Source organism: Psammomys obesus, unplaced genomic scaffold (assembly GCF_907164565.1).
Source record: "Psammomys obesus unplaced genomic scaffold, mPsaObe1.curated_primary_1811, whole genome shotgun sequence".
Lineage (NCBI taxonomy): Eukaryota > Metazoa > Chordata > Mammalia > Rodentia > Muridae > Psammomys > Psammomys obesus.
Window position 1 is genome coordinate 42,657,658 of NW_026585644.1, and position 19,309 is coordinate 42,676,966.

Consider the following 19,309-nt stretch of genomic DNA (forward strand, 5'->3'; position numbering starts at 1 on the left):
TATACAATTAAATATAAAACTTGAAAGAGTGTTTGCTGCTCTTCTAGGGGACTGGAGTTAGTTTCCCAGCACCTACACAGGGTGCCACCCATAACTCCATCTCCAAGGGGATCTAACTTTCTCTTCTGACTCTGTTGGGCTCCTGTGTGCGCCTGGATATATACCCAAAGAGACACACAGATATACACATACATAAATTTCAAAGTTTTTTTTTTAAAAGAGAGTATTACAAGTTGGGTGTGCTGGTGCACATCTGTCTTTTAATTCTAGAACTTAGGTGACAAACACAGAAGGATTTTTAAGAGTTCAAGGCCAGCCTGCTCTACATAGAGAACTCCAGGGCCCCAGAACAGCCAAGGCTACATAAAGAGACCATGCCAAAACAATATAATACTAAAAAAAAAAAATAACAATAGCAGCAGCAGCAATATAAAAAAAATGAAAAAAAATCAAAAGAGCAAATTTTTAAAAAGACATTATATACAGAGGCAAAAAAAAAAAAAGGATGATAGCAGAACTCTTCTCCAAAGTAAAACAAGTCAAGATGCACTGTAGCATTATATTTAAAGCACTGAAAAAAAAGTCTGTCAGCATAGATCCTATACTCAAAGGAAATAATAAAAGTTAATGATGATGAAAAAGACTTTTTCAGCATACACACAGAGAGAACCAGTTGCTACTGTACCTAAAACACAAGAAATAATGAAGATATATTTTAGTTACACAGGAAGCTGTACCAGATGAGTATAAGCCTCTATACAAATAAAGGAAGGAAACTAGAAATTGTTAATGAGTTTGTAAGGGACTTAGACATACTCATTTAAACATTCTTGTTAAAAGTCACTCCTTGGTGAAAAGACAATTTACTGTGGGTTACCTAACATACAACTAAAATAATACAAAGACCCAAGAGAGGAACAATAGAAGTCTCTCGTGATCCACAAATGACCAGGTCAGCTATTCTTTAAGATTATGATACACTAAAAATGTATACAATATAAATCCAAACACATTTATACAAACTCCAATTGAAAAAAAAAAAAACAACCAATACCCCCAAACAAAACCAAAAATCCCTGGATTGTAGCTAGGTCAGTCAACAAAAGAGATAAAACAAATTAGTCTTAAAAAAGTCAGTTAACCATGGTAATCATAGAAAATGGTAAAGATTAACAAAATCCAGATAGAATACATAAAACATAAGTAGTAGAGTAATATATATGTCTATCTGATCATATCAATAACCACACTAATTATAAACCCCTCTTTTAAAAGACATCTACAGTGGAATTATATAAAAAAGCAAGACTTATCTGTATGCTGTCTCTAGTAAGTCCATTTCTTATTGTAAAGAGGGGTTGGGTAAGATGGCTCAGCAGATAGAGATGCTTGTTGCCAATTCTGTTGACCTTAGTTTGATGCCCAGACTCCTCAGGGTGTCGGAACAATTGACTCCAGAGGGTTGTTCTTTGCCCTCCACACAAGCAACATAATAAGCCCCCCAAGAAGATAACTTTAATGAAATGCTATTTTATTCAATATGTACACTTTTGCCTGCATGCATGTCTGTGCACTAAATTCATGCCTGGTGCATGAACAGAGACCAAAGGCATCAAATCTCCTGGGACTGGCATTACAGATGGTTGTGAGCTCTCATGTGGGTGCTGGGAATCAAACCTGTGTCCCCTACAGGAGTATCCAGTGATCTTAATCTCTGGACCATTTCTCCAGCCCACATAACAAAAAAAGATTTTAAGAAGAACTTGTGCTTCTACAAATTTTTTTTTAAAAAGGAAGTATGAAGATGGAAAAGTACACCACATTAACATTTATCAAAAGAAACCTCAAATGATTCTATTAATAGTTGAAGAAAATAGACTGAAGAGCCAAAGATAATACCAATTACAGAGTCATTTAATAAGGATAAAGGGATAATTTTTGAAAGGACATTATACTTATATATAAACATTATATACTCATCAGACAAGCTTAGAAATGAGTACTATAACAATTTATAGAACTGCAAGGAAAAATAGACAAATTCATAATCATAATTAGACATTCCAACATCATTTCTTGAGTAATCAATAGAACAAGTAGATTTTGGAAACACATCAGCCACCTTGACCTAGGTTGCACTAGTAGAACACTGTTCCTTTTAAAAATAGATCAATACATCATTCTTTTTACCCTCACAAGGGAAGATTTACAGAGACAGCTTTAATTCTTAGATATGAAACATTCCTCAAGACTAAAAAAAAAAATACTGATCTACATATCCTTTGACTATCATGGAATTAAAGATGAGAGCAATAAAAATCAGTAAGGAAAATCTTCGCCTGTCTGAAATTTAAATAACAGAACTTAAAGAATGCCTGGGTCGAAGGTCGGAGAGGCAGCCTCGTGGTTTGAGAGGGCTTGCCGCTCTGCCACAGGACCAGGGTTTGGTGGTCAGCGCCAGTGTTCACCACCACCTGTAGCTCTGGCTTCGGGAGATCTAACATCCTCTTCTGGCCTTCGTGGGCACCCTCACACATGTGGCATATACACGTACATGCATGCGCTGTGTAAAGAAATAGATCCAAGGGAAACTGAAGTAACCGAACTGAATGAAAAGAAAAAGTCACCATAGTGATACATGTGGAGCATTTAAGGGGGAATTGCAGTAACTCAAGGCTTCCTGTTAGAAAGTGGAAATGTTGTAAACTACTGACTCAAACTTACATTGTCCACATCAGAAATTAAAAAAAAGTAGGAATACCAAAGTTAAACCAAAACAAGAAGGAAATAAATAAAGATGAGAAGAGAAGTTAATGGAATAGAAAATAAAGCAGAAGCAGAACAGAGTGACCTCAGTCATCTCTCCTTGTGGTTACAGTTAGAGACTGGCCATGTGGAGTATTGGTGGGAATGTGGAGAAGCTGAAATTCTCACACCCGGTGGCTAGTAAAGCAAAGTTGTGCGTGCTTCGTGTAATGACTCTGCAAGACAGAGTGGCTGACAGGTGGTGGTCTGGGATCAGGTAATGCAGGGCTGGCTTCCCAAGGAAGGAGAGCATTTTGCAGGTAGCAAAGATGTTCATTTCTCTGTCTATGAACTCGCAGGTGTATGTGTATGCTAAAGTTTGATCACAGTTTATATTTAAAATGTGTATCATAATTATAAAGTTGTTTAAAAGATACGCATTTTGAAATTGAGATCTAATAAAATGGTACTTCCTATTGTTTTGTCAATAAACATTTTAAAAAGAGTTGCTTTTACTTATTAATTTCAGTGTGTGTATGTGTGTGTGTGTGTGTGTGTGTGTGTATGTGTGTGTATGTGTGTGTGTTCTTGTATGTGGAAGCTTGGTGGGATAGCTTCCTGTCTGGCTGTCCATTATTCACTTGAGGAAGTGTCTCTGTCTGAACAAGCCCTGACAGTCCCCTTGACTCCACTCCTTCATGAGTAGGATTCCTACCCTTGGGGGAACACCCTGCTCATTGTGTGGTTGCTGGGACCCAATCTCCAGTTCTCATGATTGCAAGCAGTCTTAACTACTGACCTGTCTGTCTCTTTAGTCCATTTTGATAAATTCTTAAGTAAATCTAGCTATTTTAATTTTAATTTCTCTTATGTTTTTTACTCTACACACTGCAGTAGTCTTTTCATTTTCATTTATATATATTTAAATATTGTGTATTTCCTATATTATTTTTTCCATTTTTTTTGAGAAAAGGTCTCACCATGTACAGCATCTTCAGTGTTTAAAACATAAAGCTTACTTGTTACTTTCCACAAGAAGAGTCTGAGAATAGGAAAAGTTGCAATAAAGAAAAAAATAGCGAATGTTAAAGATTTCCAGAAGCACCTAGAATGAAGTAGGGATGGAAGAATGAATGAAGAAAGGCGAAAGAAAGATATTTGGTGCATAAGACTCAAGAAAGGCTCTTAACCTCCCCCAACCCTGGTCCAGAGACAGCCATATTTTCTTGTGGTGTGCCAGACTAGTCCCTGACACATGATGGCGAAGGTGGGAGTGAATGGATTTGGTTGTATTGAGTGCCTAATCATCAGGGCTACCTACAACTCTGGTGAAGTGAATATTGTTGCCGTTAACCACCCCTGCATTGGCTTCATCTATATGGTCTACTTGTTCCATTATGATTCCACCTACAGCAAGATTCACAGCACAGCCAAGGCTGAGACTAGGAAACTTGTCATCAATGGGAAGGCCACCTCTACCACACTTCCAGGAGTGTGATGCTGGTGCCAAATACATTGTGAATCCTACTGGTGTCTTCACCACCGTGGAGATGGCCAGGGCCCACTTGAAGGGTAGAGCGAAAGTGTCACCATCTCTGCCCCTCTGCCAATGCCCCTGTGTTTGTGATGGGTGTGAACCATGAGAAATGTGACAGCTCACTCAAGATTATCAGCATTGCCTCCTGTCCTGCCAACAGCTTTGCACCTCCACCCCCACCTCCACAGTCATCCATTACAACTTTGACCTCATGGAGGGACTCATGATCACTGTCCATGCTATCTAGTCAGAAGACTTTGGATGACCCACCTGGGGATCTGTGGCATGATAGCTCTGAGGCTGCCCAGAAGACCATCCTGGTATCCACTGACACCACCGAGCTGTGGGCAAGGTCATTCCAGAACTGAAGAGGAAACCCACTGGCATGGCCTTCCATGTTCCTACCCCCAGAGTATCTATCATGGTTGTGACATGCCATCTGGGGAAAGCTGCCAAAAATGGTGACATCAAGAAGGTGGTGAAACAGGCATTGGAGGGCCCACTAAAGGGCATCCTGGGCTACACTGAAGACCAGGTTGTCTCTTGTGACTTCAACAGTAACACATACTCTTTTGCCTTTGATGCTGGGGTTAACATTGATTTCAGTGAAAATGCTGTAAAGCTCATTTCCTGATACAACAATAAAGGGGGTTGGACCATGGACTTTGAAGGAGTAAGAAGCCCTGGACCACCGAGTCCTGTAAGAACAAGAGAGAGAGAGACAGACAGACAGACAGAGACACACACACACAGGGATCCTTGGTTGCTGAGGAATTCCTGTCCCAACTCAGTCCCCAACACACTGAGCACCTCTCCTCACAGTTTCCTGTCTTAGACCCCCCCAGGAGAAGGGAAGGGGCCTAGGGAATTCTACTGTCTTGAATGCCATCAATAAAGTTCACTGCACGCCCCCTATAGGAATCAAGAGATGTGCAAGTGGAAGGTAGGGGTTTGTAGATTTGTGGGAAGTTGTAAGAAATTGAGTTAAAACTCAATTGATCAAAAATCAGTCACTACACAAAATATTAACCATTTGTACAAGTTCCAACATCCTCTTCAAATGCACCTGAGTACTTTTGGGTACTCAATGCCAGGCCTATATGTGTATTTGCGTACAAATGCTCTTGAGTACCCAGAGAGATATGCTGCTTAGGTCTCGCTTCAGGGAAGGACTGCTCCAGCTGTTGGAGTGCTGCTGGCTACAGCTTTCTTGGCAGCACAGTCTCTTGCAGAAATCCCTCCATCGAGATGAACCGATAAAGACCAAGCCATTTTGGCCCATCGCAGGACCACCTTGACTGCTATTTCAGCTCCATGGCCCCCATCTGGTATAAGGGTCCCACTTAGATGTTGACAGCTGCCTCTGCCTTCTCCTTGGGTTTGTCCCAAGGGCACACCCTAAACACATCCTACTTTCTAAACCCTTCAGAGTCTGCTTCCTGTGGATGCCAAAGTGCAAGAACATCTCACTAAAAATTACAACACAAATCAGAGACCTAGGGAGAAGGAAGCATGGCAAAGTGATGTTAACATTTTAGCTTAAGCAATTCCACAGTTTTATTTTGAATGGCTTTCACTTAGCATGCTATTGTGGTTCACCTTTTTTTTTTTTTCCAACATAGGTTTGGAATTTCTTCTTCTTCTCTCTCAAAGGAGTCATACTGTGAAAACATAAAAAAAAAAAAAGAAAAAAAAAAGCAAAGAGGTAAGCAAGATAGGTTCTTCATTCCTTAACCATTCAGGAAACCCACTATTTCAAGGTTGCCTTAGTTACAAAGAGGAAGTATACTAGAAACTGTTGATAGTGGTTTGTTCTGAATACTGAACCAAAAGAAACTTCTAAAAAGGTCTGATTATGAGAACTGTCCCTGGGTATCCCAAGGAAAACAGCTAACATTAGGTCTGGATATGTAAATTGTCACACAAACCCTAGACCCGAATACAGTTACAGCGATCCGTAGACTAGCAAAGAGACACCTCCATTCCGTTTTCAATTGCAGCACCGCTCTCCCTAAAAACACACTGTAGCAGCCAAGCTTAGGAAGATGTGTGTACGTGTGTGCTTCTGAAAGATTTCATTACCATTAACTTTGGTTCCCTAGAAAATAGTTCCTTGTGTCTTTGTTCTGATTTTTCTAAAAATTCGATGTAGCTGGGAGCCGACTTGAGACAGAAGGAAGCTTTATCCTCATTGCGAAGAAGAGACCATCTTCACACCTCAGGCCGGAAGTACCCTACCACTAAACCACTAAACCACCGGCTAGCCCTGCTTCTTCTCTCTCCTCCTGCCGTGCTGGCGACTGAACACGTGTGCCTCACACTGAGACCCATATCCAGCCAGTCTGTGTGTTTTTCTTTTTTAAGATAGGATTGTCTAGATAATAATGATTTATGCTGCCAAAAAAAAAAAAAAAAAAAATCACCCAGTGTCTGCAGGAGATTGTTTCTTTCTGGTATTATCCTCTCAGTATCATAATCCACAAACATAATCCCTTGTATACAAATGGCATAACGTTTGCATATAAAAGGAGCATCCCCCCCCCGTAGACTTTTAAACTATCCATAGTTTGATTATAACACTTAATGCCACACAAACACGTATTATGCTCTTTATGGAATAAAGATGTTCCTTTATTCCTTACTAGGATATTCACATATAGCACACACACAAACTCCTGTTATTTTCGTTTTGTGTTTAGTTGAATGTTCGACTCTGAACCAGTGAAGCAGAAGGCCACCTCTCCTTTTGGAGACAGCCATTAGATATAATTACCTTCGCGGGCCACTGCAGTATTTTACGTCTCATATATTTCAGTAGTTATTTCGACCCACCAATTACGTGCCATTTTGGGAATACAGTGGTCTGTCTCTTAAAGGCGAGGCAATTCTTTTCGAGCAAAGAGACACAAGGTCAAAATGGCCACCTCTAGAGAAGTGGTCCTCAACCTGTGGGTTCAAAGATCCTTTACAGGGCGCGCTTAGGACCATCCTGCACATCAGATAACTACACTGCGATTCACGACAGCAGCAAAATTACGGCCAAGACGTAGCAACAAGAACAGTTTTATGGTTGGGAGTCACCACAACTGTGTTAAGGGATCGCAATATTAGGAAGGTTGGAAACAGCTGTTCCAGAGAAACGCTTTCTCTAGGGGCTTCCAGGCTTTTCTAGGAAGCTTCCGGCTTCCTCCAGGGAGGTCTCACTTTCCACACGTGTCAAATGGGGTTAGCGGAGTAAACGGGAGCACCTAGGTCCCGGGTGCAGAGCATTGCACAAACACTGACTCTGTCCAGTCCCATCCATGAATAGGTGCAGAAAACCACTTACAGCCCCCAGGACCTGTTAAACTCTTTTCCTTTCCGTGACTCCCTTCTAAGGCGCTGTGGATCACAGGAAGTCTTTTCCATGCTCTTCCTTCCTTTCGAGCTCTCCAGGGCAGCCCAGTCCCCTGGCTAGGTGGCGTCTTGGGGAGGGGGCCTGCTGGCTTCTGTGTGTGCTGCGCAGCGGGAGGCCACAGGAGGCGATGGGGAGGCGGGCACAGTCAACCCGGGGGTGGAGAAGGGGGAAGGCGACCGGCGCGCGTTCCCGGGCTCGTGACCGTCGGCGGCCTGGGCAATCCGCGCCCACACTCTGTTGCAGAGATGGCAGGCGGCAGAGCCCGGCGCGCCGTGGGCTCCCTCCACCTGCTGCTGCTGGCCTCCGTCCTGTCCCTGACAGCCGGGAGTCGGAGACCGGGCTCCACTGCCTGGACTCAAGAAAAGGTGAGGGGTGGCCGCTGCGCGCTCGACCTCAGTGGCTCTCGGAGGGTGCCAGGACGTGAGACTCGGCCACCTTCTCCCGGACTAGCGGGAGGTGGGTCAGGGATGCTGTCCTCCTGCCCGGTCCCTACTCCACCCGGGGAGCCCGTGTTCTCTTTCCCAAGCCTGGGCGCCAGGGCCGGTCTCTAGGCTGAGCTGGAGACTCCTGGGGGCTGGGTGATGTCACCGCCTCCCTTTGGCTGAGCTCTGATGGGGGTGCTGATAGGCACAGGAAGTGTGTATCTCCCTGGCTGTACAAGAGCAGGGATTTGGGGGCGCCACGGTCCACTCGCGACCCGCGAGGCCGGCGATCCCCACGCTCACGGAGCTCCTGGGTGTCTAGACTGCGCGTCTAGGGGTGTGTCCGCGGAACCCCAACTACCGCATGCAAAGATGTTCCACGGGGTTTGAGTTTCCCTGCCGACTCAGCGCCAACGTATTGTTAGATACTTAAACTCAAAAGAGGCCCATGCTGTTTTCAGATAAATGAATTCAGTTGTGGAAATCTCATTTAAGGAATACAGAATGAGAACGATTTGCCAAGTTGCTCAGTGTGAAGAAAACAGATTCACAATTACTTCCTTTTCTTGTGCAACTGTTTTGAAACCATCAAACTGCTAAGGGCTGTGCAAATGTTGATGGTTTCGGAGTAAAACGCCATGCCTTTTAAGAAACTAAGAAAGGCATCAGTCGAGGGATACAAACTTTAAACAACACTACCAAATGGCTGTTCCCGACGCTCTCAGCACTTCTGCACGTCCGAAATGCTCATTCCCAGTTAGCCTCACGCACTTGTGTTATGAATGGCCCACTTCAGGTGAGCTCAAGCTTAGCCAGCTTCTCCCGGGGCTCACGACAGATCCCCATTACACCCGGAGCGCAGTGGGCGCTAGGGAAGTCAGCTCACTCAGCTTCAATCACTCCCTCGAGGATTAAAACGGCTTCCCGCAGGGGCTTGAAGCGCTGCCTGGCAGCTGAACAGAATTCTCTGTGGCACTGCTTTGGGGGTACCTGGGAGGTCAAGCACTGGGAAGGAGATATTCAAACCAGACTATGGCACCAGGTCAAATGTTTCTTTAAGGAATATTTAAATGTGTGGGATGTATTGTCAGGGGCTGAGCATGTGTGGTAGGCAGGGGTGTTTCTAGGTGGGACAGCATTCTGTGATTATTTTTTTATAGGTGTTTTCTCTTTATTTATTCTTCTCTTGCAATATTACATCCCTACATATCACATCCCTATTACAGTCCCCCCCCCCCCTCTTCCCCCCCCCCCCCCCCCCCGCAGATTCACCGTTCTTCACCTTTTCTCAGAAAAGGGCAGGACTTCCAGGGACCTGCTCAACCAAACATGGCATGACAGGTACAGTAAGACCAGGCGTGCACTCTCACCTCAAGGCTGGAGGAAAAGGTCCCAAAGGTAGGCCAAAGAGTCAGAGGCGACCCCTGCTCCCACCGTTAGGAATCCTGCAAGAACACTGAGCTACACAACCATAACACAGATGCAGAGCCCCTATGTCAGACCCAGACATGGCCCCTGATCTCTGTGAGCCCCTTGAGTCCTGGTCAGTTGATTCTATGGACCGTGTTCGTAAAATGGTTTACGCTAACGTGAGTTTAACCTTTGAGAAATAGGAATTTCTGTTTTCTTTATTTTAAGATGCTTCTAATGACTGTTTCGCTGGGAAAGCAAACACTCTCAAATGGCACACCTGAGTGACAGTCAGCCATGACATTTCTCAGTTAATAGCTCCTCCTGCTTCTCCTGGTTCTGAAGGCCTCCATAAACTCTCCCAGGCAGCCAGCTCCACTTTGCAGCCTGGGAGATGAATTAGTCCACACTAAAACACATGCCTTCCTGTCATAAAGGTGTGACGTTTGCCTGTTTTAATCAGAAGGGGTGTGCTCTCTGTGCACCAGGCTGCCTACGGGAGAAGTGTGATAATGAAAGCATCAGTTTTGAAACCCATTGCCTTTGTTTAGAAATGGAGGTGTGCCTCTGTTATTGGTATCTAATGTGCAAAAGCAGATCAACCCTGATTTATGGCTGTATTTAGAACCATGATTTAATGATTTGAAGCCTAGAAACATTATAAATGGTTATGCTCCCAGCTGGACCAGCATCTGCATGTGTTCTAAAGGATATTGACATAAAGGTGCAAGATACAAACTTGTCAGATACATAAAACCCCGTCACTTGAATGTCACAGTATCCCATGAAGACTGTGCTTATCTCTATTTACAGACTTGAAATAGGATTATTAAGCTAGTGAACTGAGGCTCTAGAATTTGGCTTAAACCCCCCCCCTTTTTTTTTTGGTTGTTGTTGTTGTTTTGTTTTTTACTTTCTCTTTTATAACAGGTAAGTATTGGCTGACGGAGGAACAGTGTCTAAATAGCCCAGGTGTGTGTGTGTGTGTGTGTGTGTGTGTGTGTTGGCTTATGGTTTGGAGGACAGAGGAAGACCTTTCTTAACCCTAACCCTAACTAACCCTAACCCTAACCCTAACCATCTCTGTGGGCCAAGATAGATCCCAAGTGGCATTCTGAATCAAGGAGCTTGTTTATGGTGTCTTTTCTTCCCTCACCTCTAGACTCCTGGTTCCTTGGCCTCCCTCCCCAGTTTTCAAGTTATTATTATGCTAAAGGATGATCCATATCTAGAATGACTGTTAGTGAATCCCACCCCTCCCTCATTTCCTGCCCTGGTTCTTTACTGCAGATCCATTTTTTGGTTTAGTGTTTTTGTGTTTGTGTTTTTGTTTAAATAATCTCAATAAATCAATTCTCCTTTAGATGAGAACTGCTGTCATGAAATTTGCAGGCAAATGGTGGGAACTAGAAAAGATCACCCTGGGTGAGGTATCCCAGAAGCAGAAAGACACACATGGTATATACTCACTTACAAGTGGACATGACATATAATATAGAATAAACAAACATACTAAAATCTGTACACCTAAAGAAGCTAAGCAAGAAGGAAGACCTGGGTAAGATGATCAATCCACACTGAGAAAAGCTTCCTACATTTTAAATGAAATGTTAGCTCCAATGAGCTAAATGGTGCAGCTTTACTTGACATGTCCTAGTTGTGAATGTAACATGTACCCATTATAGAAAACTCCAGAAATACAAAATAATGTATTCTAAAAAGAAAACAAACACTACCCACAATCTCATTCTTCATATAATTCATCTTAATCTTTGGGGTGTTTTTATTGCCCCCACCCTATGTACACACACACAGAGAGAGAGAGAGAGAGAGAGAGAGAGAGAGAGAAAGAGAGAGAGAGAGAGAGAGAAAGGGACTTATAGAGATGGGTAACTGATTAAATTTTAGCTAGTTATGAAGATTAAATGAGCATGTACAACAGCACAGTGGCTAGCTTGCATTAAAAGCTAAATTCATGGTATTATTTTAAAAAATATACATAAGTATTTTTGCAGAGTTAGAATTGTACATACAGTTTAATATGATTAATGGTGTGTCGTGAATCTTACTGTAAGCTGATAAAATCCACTGAAAGTGTAACTTGATTGCAAAGTCATCTCAGTTGATAGTTTATTTCTTTGTCTTGAACATTGATGTTGTTCGCAAATCTCTACCAGTAAAGCTAACACATGATGTATTTTAACTAGAAGAAGAATTTTTCCTTATTGTGATAAAGCTGAAGCAGGAAAATTCAGGTCACATTAGAGGCGGAGAGGCAAAGATTCTGAAGGGCACAGGGGAGGTTTCCCAAGCTACAAACTGCTATCTCCAACAGTTCACAGCTTTCTGTTCTAAACCATTTGCTATTCTAAGCTGCCTTAAGATCCCCCCTACTCCATGGCTCCCCTGTGACTCTTGTGGAAACAGAAGACTTCAAGGCAGGGACAGAGAGGTCCATAGGACCTGGGTACCAGTAGAGGAAAACAAAACAAAACAAACAAACAAAAAAACCCCACAACTGTCATCTCATAGTCTCTGCTGTCTGGTGGTTAAGAAACATGACACTCACATTTACACATTAGGAAACTTTCCTTAGACATAACTACTCAATGAGGAGCTGGGATTGGTCCCTCAGTTGTTGTGTCCCTCTCTGTTCTTGTTTTAAGAAGCAAACCCATTCACATTGGACAAAAAGGCAGTATCTTGGTCAGTTTCCAACTCCTTTCCCAGAAGCATCGGTCCTTGGCCCCCCCACACCAGTAAGAGTTTAATCTGACTACTGTCTAGAATGTTCATAAAAGATAGAATCTTGAACTGGTTGTATTTCTCTCATGATCTCTTTTACATTCAGTGCTTTGGAATCCCCATTCCCTGCAGGCTAGGCCACCTTTCCAAATTATGTAACCAAACGCTTCTGGCCTGGGACCATGCTGGAACCATGGGATTAGATGAGAGATGCTTCAGGATATCTGGTTCACAGGTTTGTTTTAGCTGAAAGGTTCTCGTCACCTAGAGCAGACGTCATTGTCCTCTCTGCCTGGATGAAAAGACAAGGCCAGGGCTGTAAGAGAGCCTTGTTCCACTGAGAATGATGGCACCAACAGAAACTGCTGAAGTGCCTTTCAACTGAAATACACCTAAATAAGCTTGGAGTTTGCATTTTCTATTGGGCTTCATGCTGTTTCCTTTTGTTTGTTTTGGGGCAGACTATCACTATGCAGTTCTGTTGTAGAGCTGGAGCTCACTGGGTAGGTCAGACTGGCTTCAAACTAGGAGTGATTCTTCTATCTCTGGCTCTCAAGTGTTGGGGTCACAGGTGTGCCCCTCCGGATCCAGCTTCAGCACTGTGTTGGGTTCAGATACTGCCCTCTGAGCAAATCCTTTCTTCCCACTCTTGTCTCCTTATTCATCCTTGTTTCCAAACAGGCTTTGTAGTTGGTGAGTTTGGAAGGTAGAATTCCTGTAGCTCAGTGGTTCTCGACATTCCTAATGTTGCGACCCCTTGATATAGTTCCTCATGCTGTGGTGACCCCCAACCACAAAATTACTCTCATTGCTGCTTCATAACGGCGATTTTGCTACTTCTATGAATCCTAATGTAAATATCTGATATGCAGATGGTCTTAGGCAACTCCTGGGAAAGAGTCCTTTGAGGACCCCTGAGGGGTCATGACCCACAGATTGAAAACCACTGCTTTAGTTGAATGTGTGCTGTTTAGCTTGTGCAAGCTGTATGCTTTTCTGCAAGGGCTTTTTGTGAATCGAGGGACTTGCATAATTGATCATAGTTGCTTTGTTTTCAGTGTTTTTCACCAACTAGGAAGTTTGTTATTTCTGTAATTTTTGCAGATTCATCTGGCCTCAGAAAGAAAAGGGGAAGGAGGTCTTAATATTGAAGTGCACTTATGTAACCAACCATCTTTGTGGTTTAGCTCAGGAGGCTGAAGAACGGATGAGTACTTGAGTCTGTTTTCAGGAGCATCCATGGGTCTGTCCGCTGCACTTACTATCAGGATTTTTAAAATGTTATTTGGCATCTAGCTCTCACACACAGCGTCTTTTGCAGTTGGAGAGTATGAAGCTTAGATATGGATCATTAATTTGACAGGCTCTAGAGCCACCTAGGAGACAAACCTCTAGGCATGTCTGTAGGGGAATTTCTAGACTGGGTTAAAGAGGTGAGAACACACATCCAAAATGCAGGTGGCACCAGTCCTCAGGCTAGAGTCCTAGACTGGACTAAAGGATCAAAACAACAAAGTAGCAACATTCATCTCCCCCTGCTCCTGACTGTGTTTGTAACTTAACCAGCTGTCTCCTGAGCCTGTGCCATGATTTTACATCAAGGACCTTCAAAACTGAGCAAGCCAAACCTTTTCTCTCTTAACTTGTTTTTGTATGGTGCTGTACCACAGTAATATGAAAAGGAACCAATACAGAGCTGCTGAATCGCTATTTATTTTATACTTGTTTTTTTTAAGTCTTTTGAGATTCTTTTTTTTTTTTTTTCAGCTTCTAGACTGCATGTATTTAAACACGACTTTGATTTCTTCTCCCTGTGAACACGAAGTGAAGAACTCTGTCCCCAGTGATTAGGTTGGCTGTGGGTTGGAGCAAAGGACAAATAATAGAAAAGGAGACACTGATAAAAATAGCTGTGCAAATAAGAATATTTATGCATTTATTTATGTAGTATGTGTGGCAGGGATGGGTGTCAAAGGACAGCTTGCTGGACTCAGCTCTCTCATACAATCTGGGGATTGGTCTCAGGTCACCAAGCTTCTCAGCGAACACCTTTATCCACTGAGACATCTTGCTGGGCCCTGAAACAGGCTTCGACACAGAAGTTCTTATTTGTCACTGTTACTGCCCTGGGCCAAAGAGCTATGAATTGTCAGAAGCATCGAGCAGAAATTTAAAGAAGAACAAAGTTCACAAACATGGAACAAGGACATATCTTGTCCTCTTGCAACAGGTAGCCACTTGGAACCAAGATACGTCTTGTTCCCTTTCAACAGGCAGTTACATGTCTCTTCTGGCTTTTGTACCTGTTTATGCATTCATCTACTTTTACTGTTTATGAAGACAGAGATGCGACTTTTACTTTTCTACTATGTAAACACATTTATAGCCAAGTTTAAGAAAAAATACTTAGTTTATCTGCCCATTACTTGAAACTACCCAACAGTTACTGGGTGCTCGATATGAACCATGCCTTTGTGACTCTGGAGACAGACAGGCAAATGGGAAGAGTTCTAGCCCTCCTGGAGCTCATGACTTATATGAAACACAGACATTAGACACAGTACCTGAGAATGGCCTTCAGGATGAAGCATGAAGAAGACAGGAGTTTTAAAGGTGAAGAGGAAGAGGGGTTTGAAGGGCAGATTGCATTGCTGGGATGCCATGATCCTAAGGGGAAGAACCTCAAAGTATCTGGATGCTAGGGTGACCAAAGCATGATGGGTGGGAGCCAGCAGCACGCCACAGGGCTTCAAGACAGTGGAAGAGATAGATACATAGGTTTTTGTCCGGAAGGAACAACTGTGGAGGTCTCCCCTTCTCCCCCCGTTTTCTTTGGCTCCTACTTCACATTCAGTTGTTTTCAGATGAGGCCGAAGAATGAGCACTGGGCTGGAAACCCACCCACCAGAATTCTTTTTATGGATTTACCTATAGCTCTCCATACAGCTGGCTCTACAAATCTCATTTTCCATTGGTGTATCTTAGGAGGTTGGACTAGATTATCTCTAGGAGGCTTATCTGAGTCTAATATTCTATACTTCTTTACTGTATGACAGAGAAAGCCAGCACATTGAATATTTACTAAACAATATATATAATATAATATTGTATATATATATATATATATATATATATATATATATACAATTATATAATATAGTAACTCATTTAGTTCTAAGTCCCTTTGGATGTGGGTATTGTTACCTCCATTTTCCAGACAAAGAAATAGAACCTTAATAAGGTTAAGTAACCCAGCCAGAGTTACAGCTAGCGTTGGGTGCTGGGTTGAAAGAATGTATCTGATCAAACAGCCTGTGCTTTTTGCACGATAAACATTACAGAGTAACACTGGGCCATCTCAAAGCATCCAGGGATAGCAGCAACAAGGCAGCAGTAGTCTCTTTCTACACTGTCTCACTAGCTGCATGGGTGGTTCACATGGAAGTGAATTACCAGCAGGATCATTTCAACATACCCAGTCAACAGCAATCTTGGAGGAAACTGTAGGATGGGCAGAGCTCTCAATTTCTGCTTTGCATTTCAAACAACTCAATGTCCATATGTCACTCACATCCTTCTCACTAGGGGAAAGGTCCCTTGATCAACCGTGTGCTTCCATTTGACGAGGAGTGCCACATTCTCTCTGAGTGTCTGATAAGCTTGTAATGAGTGGCTGATTCATCACTTTGGGTGCAGTGAGAAAAGCACAATAAGTACAAAGTCATATTCAGGATATACATTTGGACATTAAGTCTAGTTAGCCTTTTAAGTTTCCTCCAATATATAACTGTATTAAACCTTACTAGAATATAAGACGATTTAGTCAATCATTTAAAAGGGTTCCTATTTAGCCAGTTACACAGTTGTCAAAGTCAGTTTGAGAGGAATGTCACTGATCCCCTGAGTTCATGCTGATAGAAATTGAGGGCCAGGAAGGCTTGGTGTGTGAAAGTGCGTGGTGTGCAAGCATGAGGATGAGAGTTTGAACCCCCAGAATCCAGGAAAGAGCTAGATGAGTAGCTGTAGATGAGGGTCTGTAATCCTAATGTTCCCGTGGAACAAGGAGAGACCGGGACAGGCCAGTGAGCCTGGTGTATGTAGTGGGCAAAACAGCAAAGACCCTGTCTTCAACAAAGTGGAAAGGTTGTCTTCTGACCTTTGTGCATATACTATGTCACTCAACACATACACACACACACACACACAATCACACACAACTTGTTTTTATTTTATGTATGTCCTAATTATGGTTATTGTTGCTGTGATGAAACACTATGACAAAAGCAACTTGGGAGGGAGGAAAGGGTTTATTTCAGTGTATGCTTTCAGGTCCATCTCTGATGGAAGTCAGGGCAGGGAACTCAAGCACAGCAGGAACCTGGAGGCAGGAGCCGATGCAGAGGCCTCGGTGCTGTTTACTGCCTTGCTCCTCATGGCTTGCTCAGCCTGCTTTTTTGTAGAACCCAGGACCACCAGCCAGAGGGTGGTACCACCCACAATGGACTGGGCTGTCCTCCATCAATCACTAATTAAGAAAATGCTCTGTAGGCTTGCCTACAGCCCAGGCTTATGGAAGGATTTTCTCAGTTGTGCTTTCTTCCTCTTAGATGACTCTAGCTTGTGTCAAGTTGACATAAAATTAGCTAGCACAATGTACGTGTGTGTTTTTGCCTGCGTATATGTTTGTATACCATGTGAATGCCTGATGCCCACAGAAACCAGAAGAGGGCATTGGATTCCCCTAGGACTAAGGCTTAGATAGTTATGAGCCATCATGTAGGCGCTGGGAATTAAACCAAGTCGTGTTTAAGAACAGCCAGTGTTCTTAACCACTGAACTTTCTCTCCAGCCCCAAGGAATAGAATTTAAAATGTTCTAGTAACTATATTAAAAGGTAAAAGGTAAAATTAATTTTAATAATTATTTCATTTATAAAATTTAAAAATTGTTTCAGTACACACCTGGAAAAATATGAATGACAGAATTTCTTTCTTTTCTTTCTATAAAAATACCTTTAAAAGTGGTATGTTTGCCAGGTGTGGTGGCAGAGTTTTTGTAACTGGAGAACAGCCTAGTCTACATAACAAATTCCAGGTCAGCTAAGGATACACAGTCAACCACTGTGTCAACAACAAAAACAAAAGCAAAAGCAAAAATTAAACAATCCAAATTTCCAAACCTGGTGTACATCGCACTTAAAGCACACCTTAATTTTCCAGCTACATTTTAAGTGTTATTATTCACAGGTTGGCTAGTGGCCTCTTCTGTTGGAAAGTGTAGATCTAGAACTTATCTGTTTAACTAGTTGGGTTTTTGTTTTGTTTTGTTTTGTTTTTGTTTTTGTTTTTGTTTTGTTTTTCTGGGCAATGAGAAATTAAGAGAACTGGCTGATGTCACGGAGTCTGTAAATGGAAGCCGGAAGTCTTGCCTCTGGCTTCTCTGAATGGCAGTTCTGAAGTACCTCACCGCCTTTCAACAAACAGCCATACCAACAGTGTGTTTCTTTGCTGTCTTCAGCTCTTTAAGTATTAAGGTTTCTTCAGATAATAGTCTCCTAATTGTTGTTTTTTGTTGTTTTGACAAAAGGTTTCTCTGCCTAGTCCAGGCTGGCCTTAAACTTGTGGTCTTCATGCTTCTTGCCTTCTAAGTGTGTATAGTTGCTATTATTTTTTTTAATTACAAATATATGTGTGTATATGTGTATATGATGGTGTATGTATGGAGGTCAGAAGACAACTTGCAGGAGCCAGTTCTCTCTCTCTACCATGTGGGTCCCAGGGACAGAAGTCAGCTTACCAGGCTCATTGGCAAAGGCTTATCCACTGAGCCATTTCTCTAGCACATCTTGTAATTTTTAAACCTTACTTTTACAAGTCAATTATCCAGAGAAATCATTTTAAGTCACACAGGTTGTAAGTGTAACTTACAGTGAAAGCATACTGTCAATTTTGTTTTTAAAACAAGCTGCCAAAATCTGGAAGATTCAAGGGGCCAATTTTACAGCTGAGTCCTTTAACTCATATAACATAAACCTTATTCCTTTATTTTGAGTTTTTTTTAATCTGTAAATGTGCCACAGTTTCTTTTTTTAATTTAAGTTTATTTTTTTATAATTTACTCACTTTACACACCTACTGTAGTCCCCTCCCTTGTTTCCTCCCCATCTCATCCTTCCTCTTCCTCACCATTCCCCTATTTCTCAGAAAGGGGAGCCCTCCTCCCCTACTATCTGACACCAGCCTATCAAGTCTCATCAGGACTGTCTGCACCTTCTTCCTGTGTCCTGGCAATGGTCCCTCACTAGTGGGAAGTGATCAAAGAGCAGGCAACAGAGTCCATGTCAGAAACGGCTCCTGCTCCCCTTACTAGGAAACCTTCATGAAGACTGAGCTGCCTATTAGTTGTATCCGAACAGGGGGGTTAGGTCCTCTTCATGCATGGTTCTTGGTTGGTGTATCAGTCTCTGTAGGTCCCCATGGACCCTAATTTGTTGGCTCTGTTGGTCTCCTTGTGGAGTTCCTTCCCTATTTTGAGGTTTTAAGGCCACTAGTCATAAAATGTACCATGTTGAGTCTTAAATGCATGCAATCAGAACTAAGCACTTTTATTTAACCACAGAACCACCACCAACCAGCACATTTGAATTCTTCATCTCTTCGGCAAGTTGCAGAAGGCACCAGTATTTCTGAGATGTGGCAAAACGACTTGAAACCGCTGCTGATAGAACGATATCCAGGATCACCTGGAAGCTATTCTGCTCGTCAGGTGAGAACACAGCACACACATCTAAAGGCTTTAAAGTCTTTCCTTTCCCACGAAGGGTAAGATGATGGCTAAAGTTCTGAGTTGTGAAATATCCGGATACATCATCTCATTAGTCACTGGTAGAGGTAACCAAGAAAGTCACACACCCAAGAGCAAACGTCTATTTTGAATTGAATGAAGCACATTTAGTGAAAAATCAGTTTATGTGTGAAATCACTGTCTTGGCTGCAGCAGCAACAATACAGAATACTAAGCCTTCCACTCTTGGTCACTTCAATAGCACACTCC

At 42.6% G+C, this 19,309-nt stretch overlaps 1 protein-coding gene and 1 pseudogene across 1 annotated transcript in view; both read left to right on the forward strand.

Moving 5' to 3' along the window:
- The first annotated feature begins 4,003 nt into the window (after positions 1-4,003).
- LOC129687483 (glyceraldehyde-3-phosphate dehydrogenase-like) lies at positions 4,004-4,916 on the forward strand (annotated as a pseudogene).
- Positions 4,917-7,843: 2,927 nt separating this feature from the next.
- Qpct (glutaminyl-peptide cyclotransferase) overlaps positions 7,844-19,309 on the forward strand; it is a 34,011-nt gene continuing 22,545 nt past the window's right edge. Inside the window, exons 1-2 of the mRNA XM_055621918.1 lie at positions 7,844-8,044; positions 18,875-19,021. Of these exons, the coding sequence (XP_055477893.1) occupies positions 7,925-8,044; positions 18,875-19,021 (267 nt within the window). The 5' untranslated portion in view covers positions 7,844-7,924. The remainder of the gene's footprint in view (positions 8,045-18,874; positions 19,022-19,309) is intronic.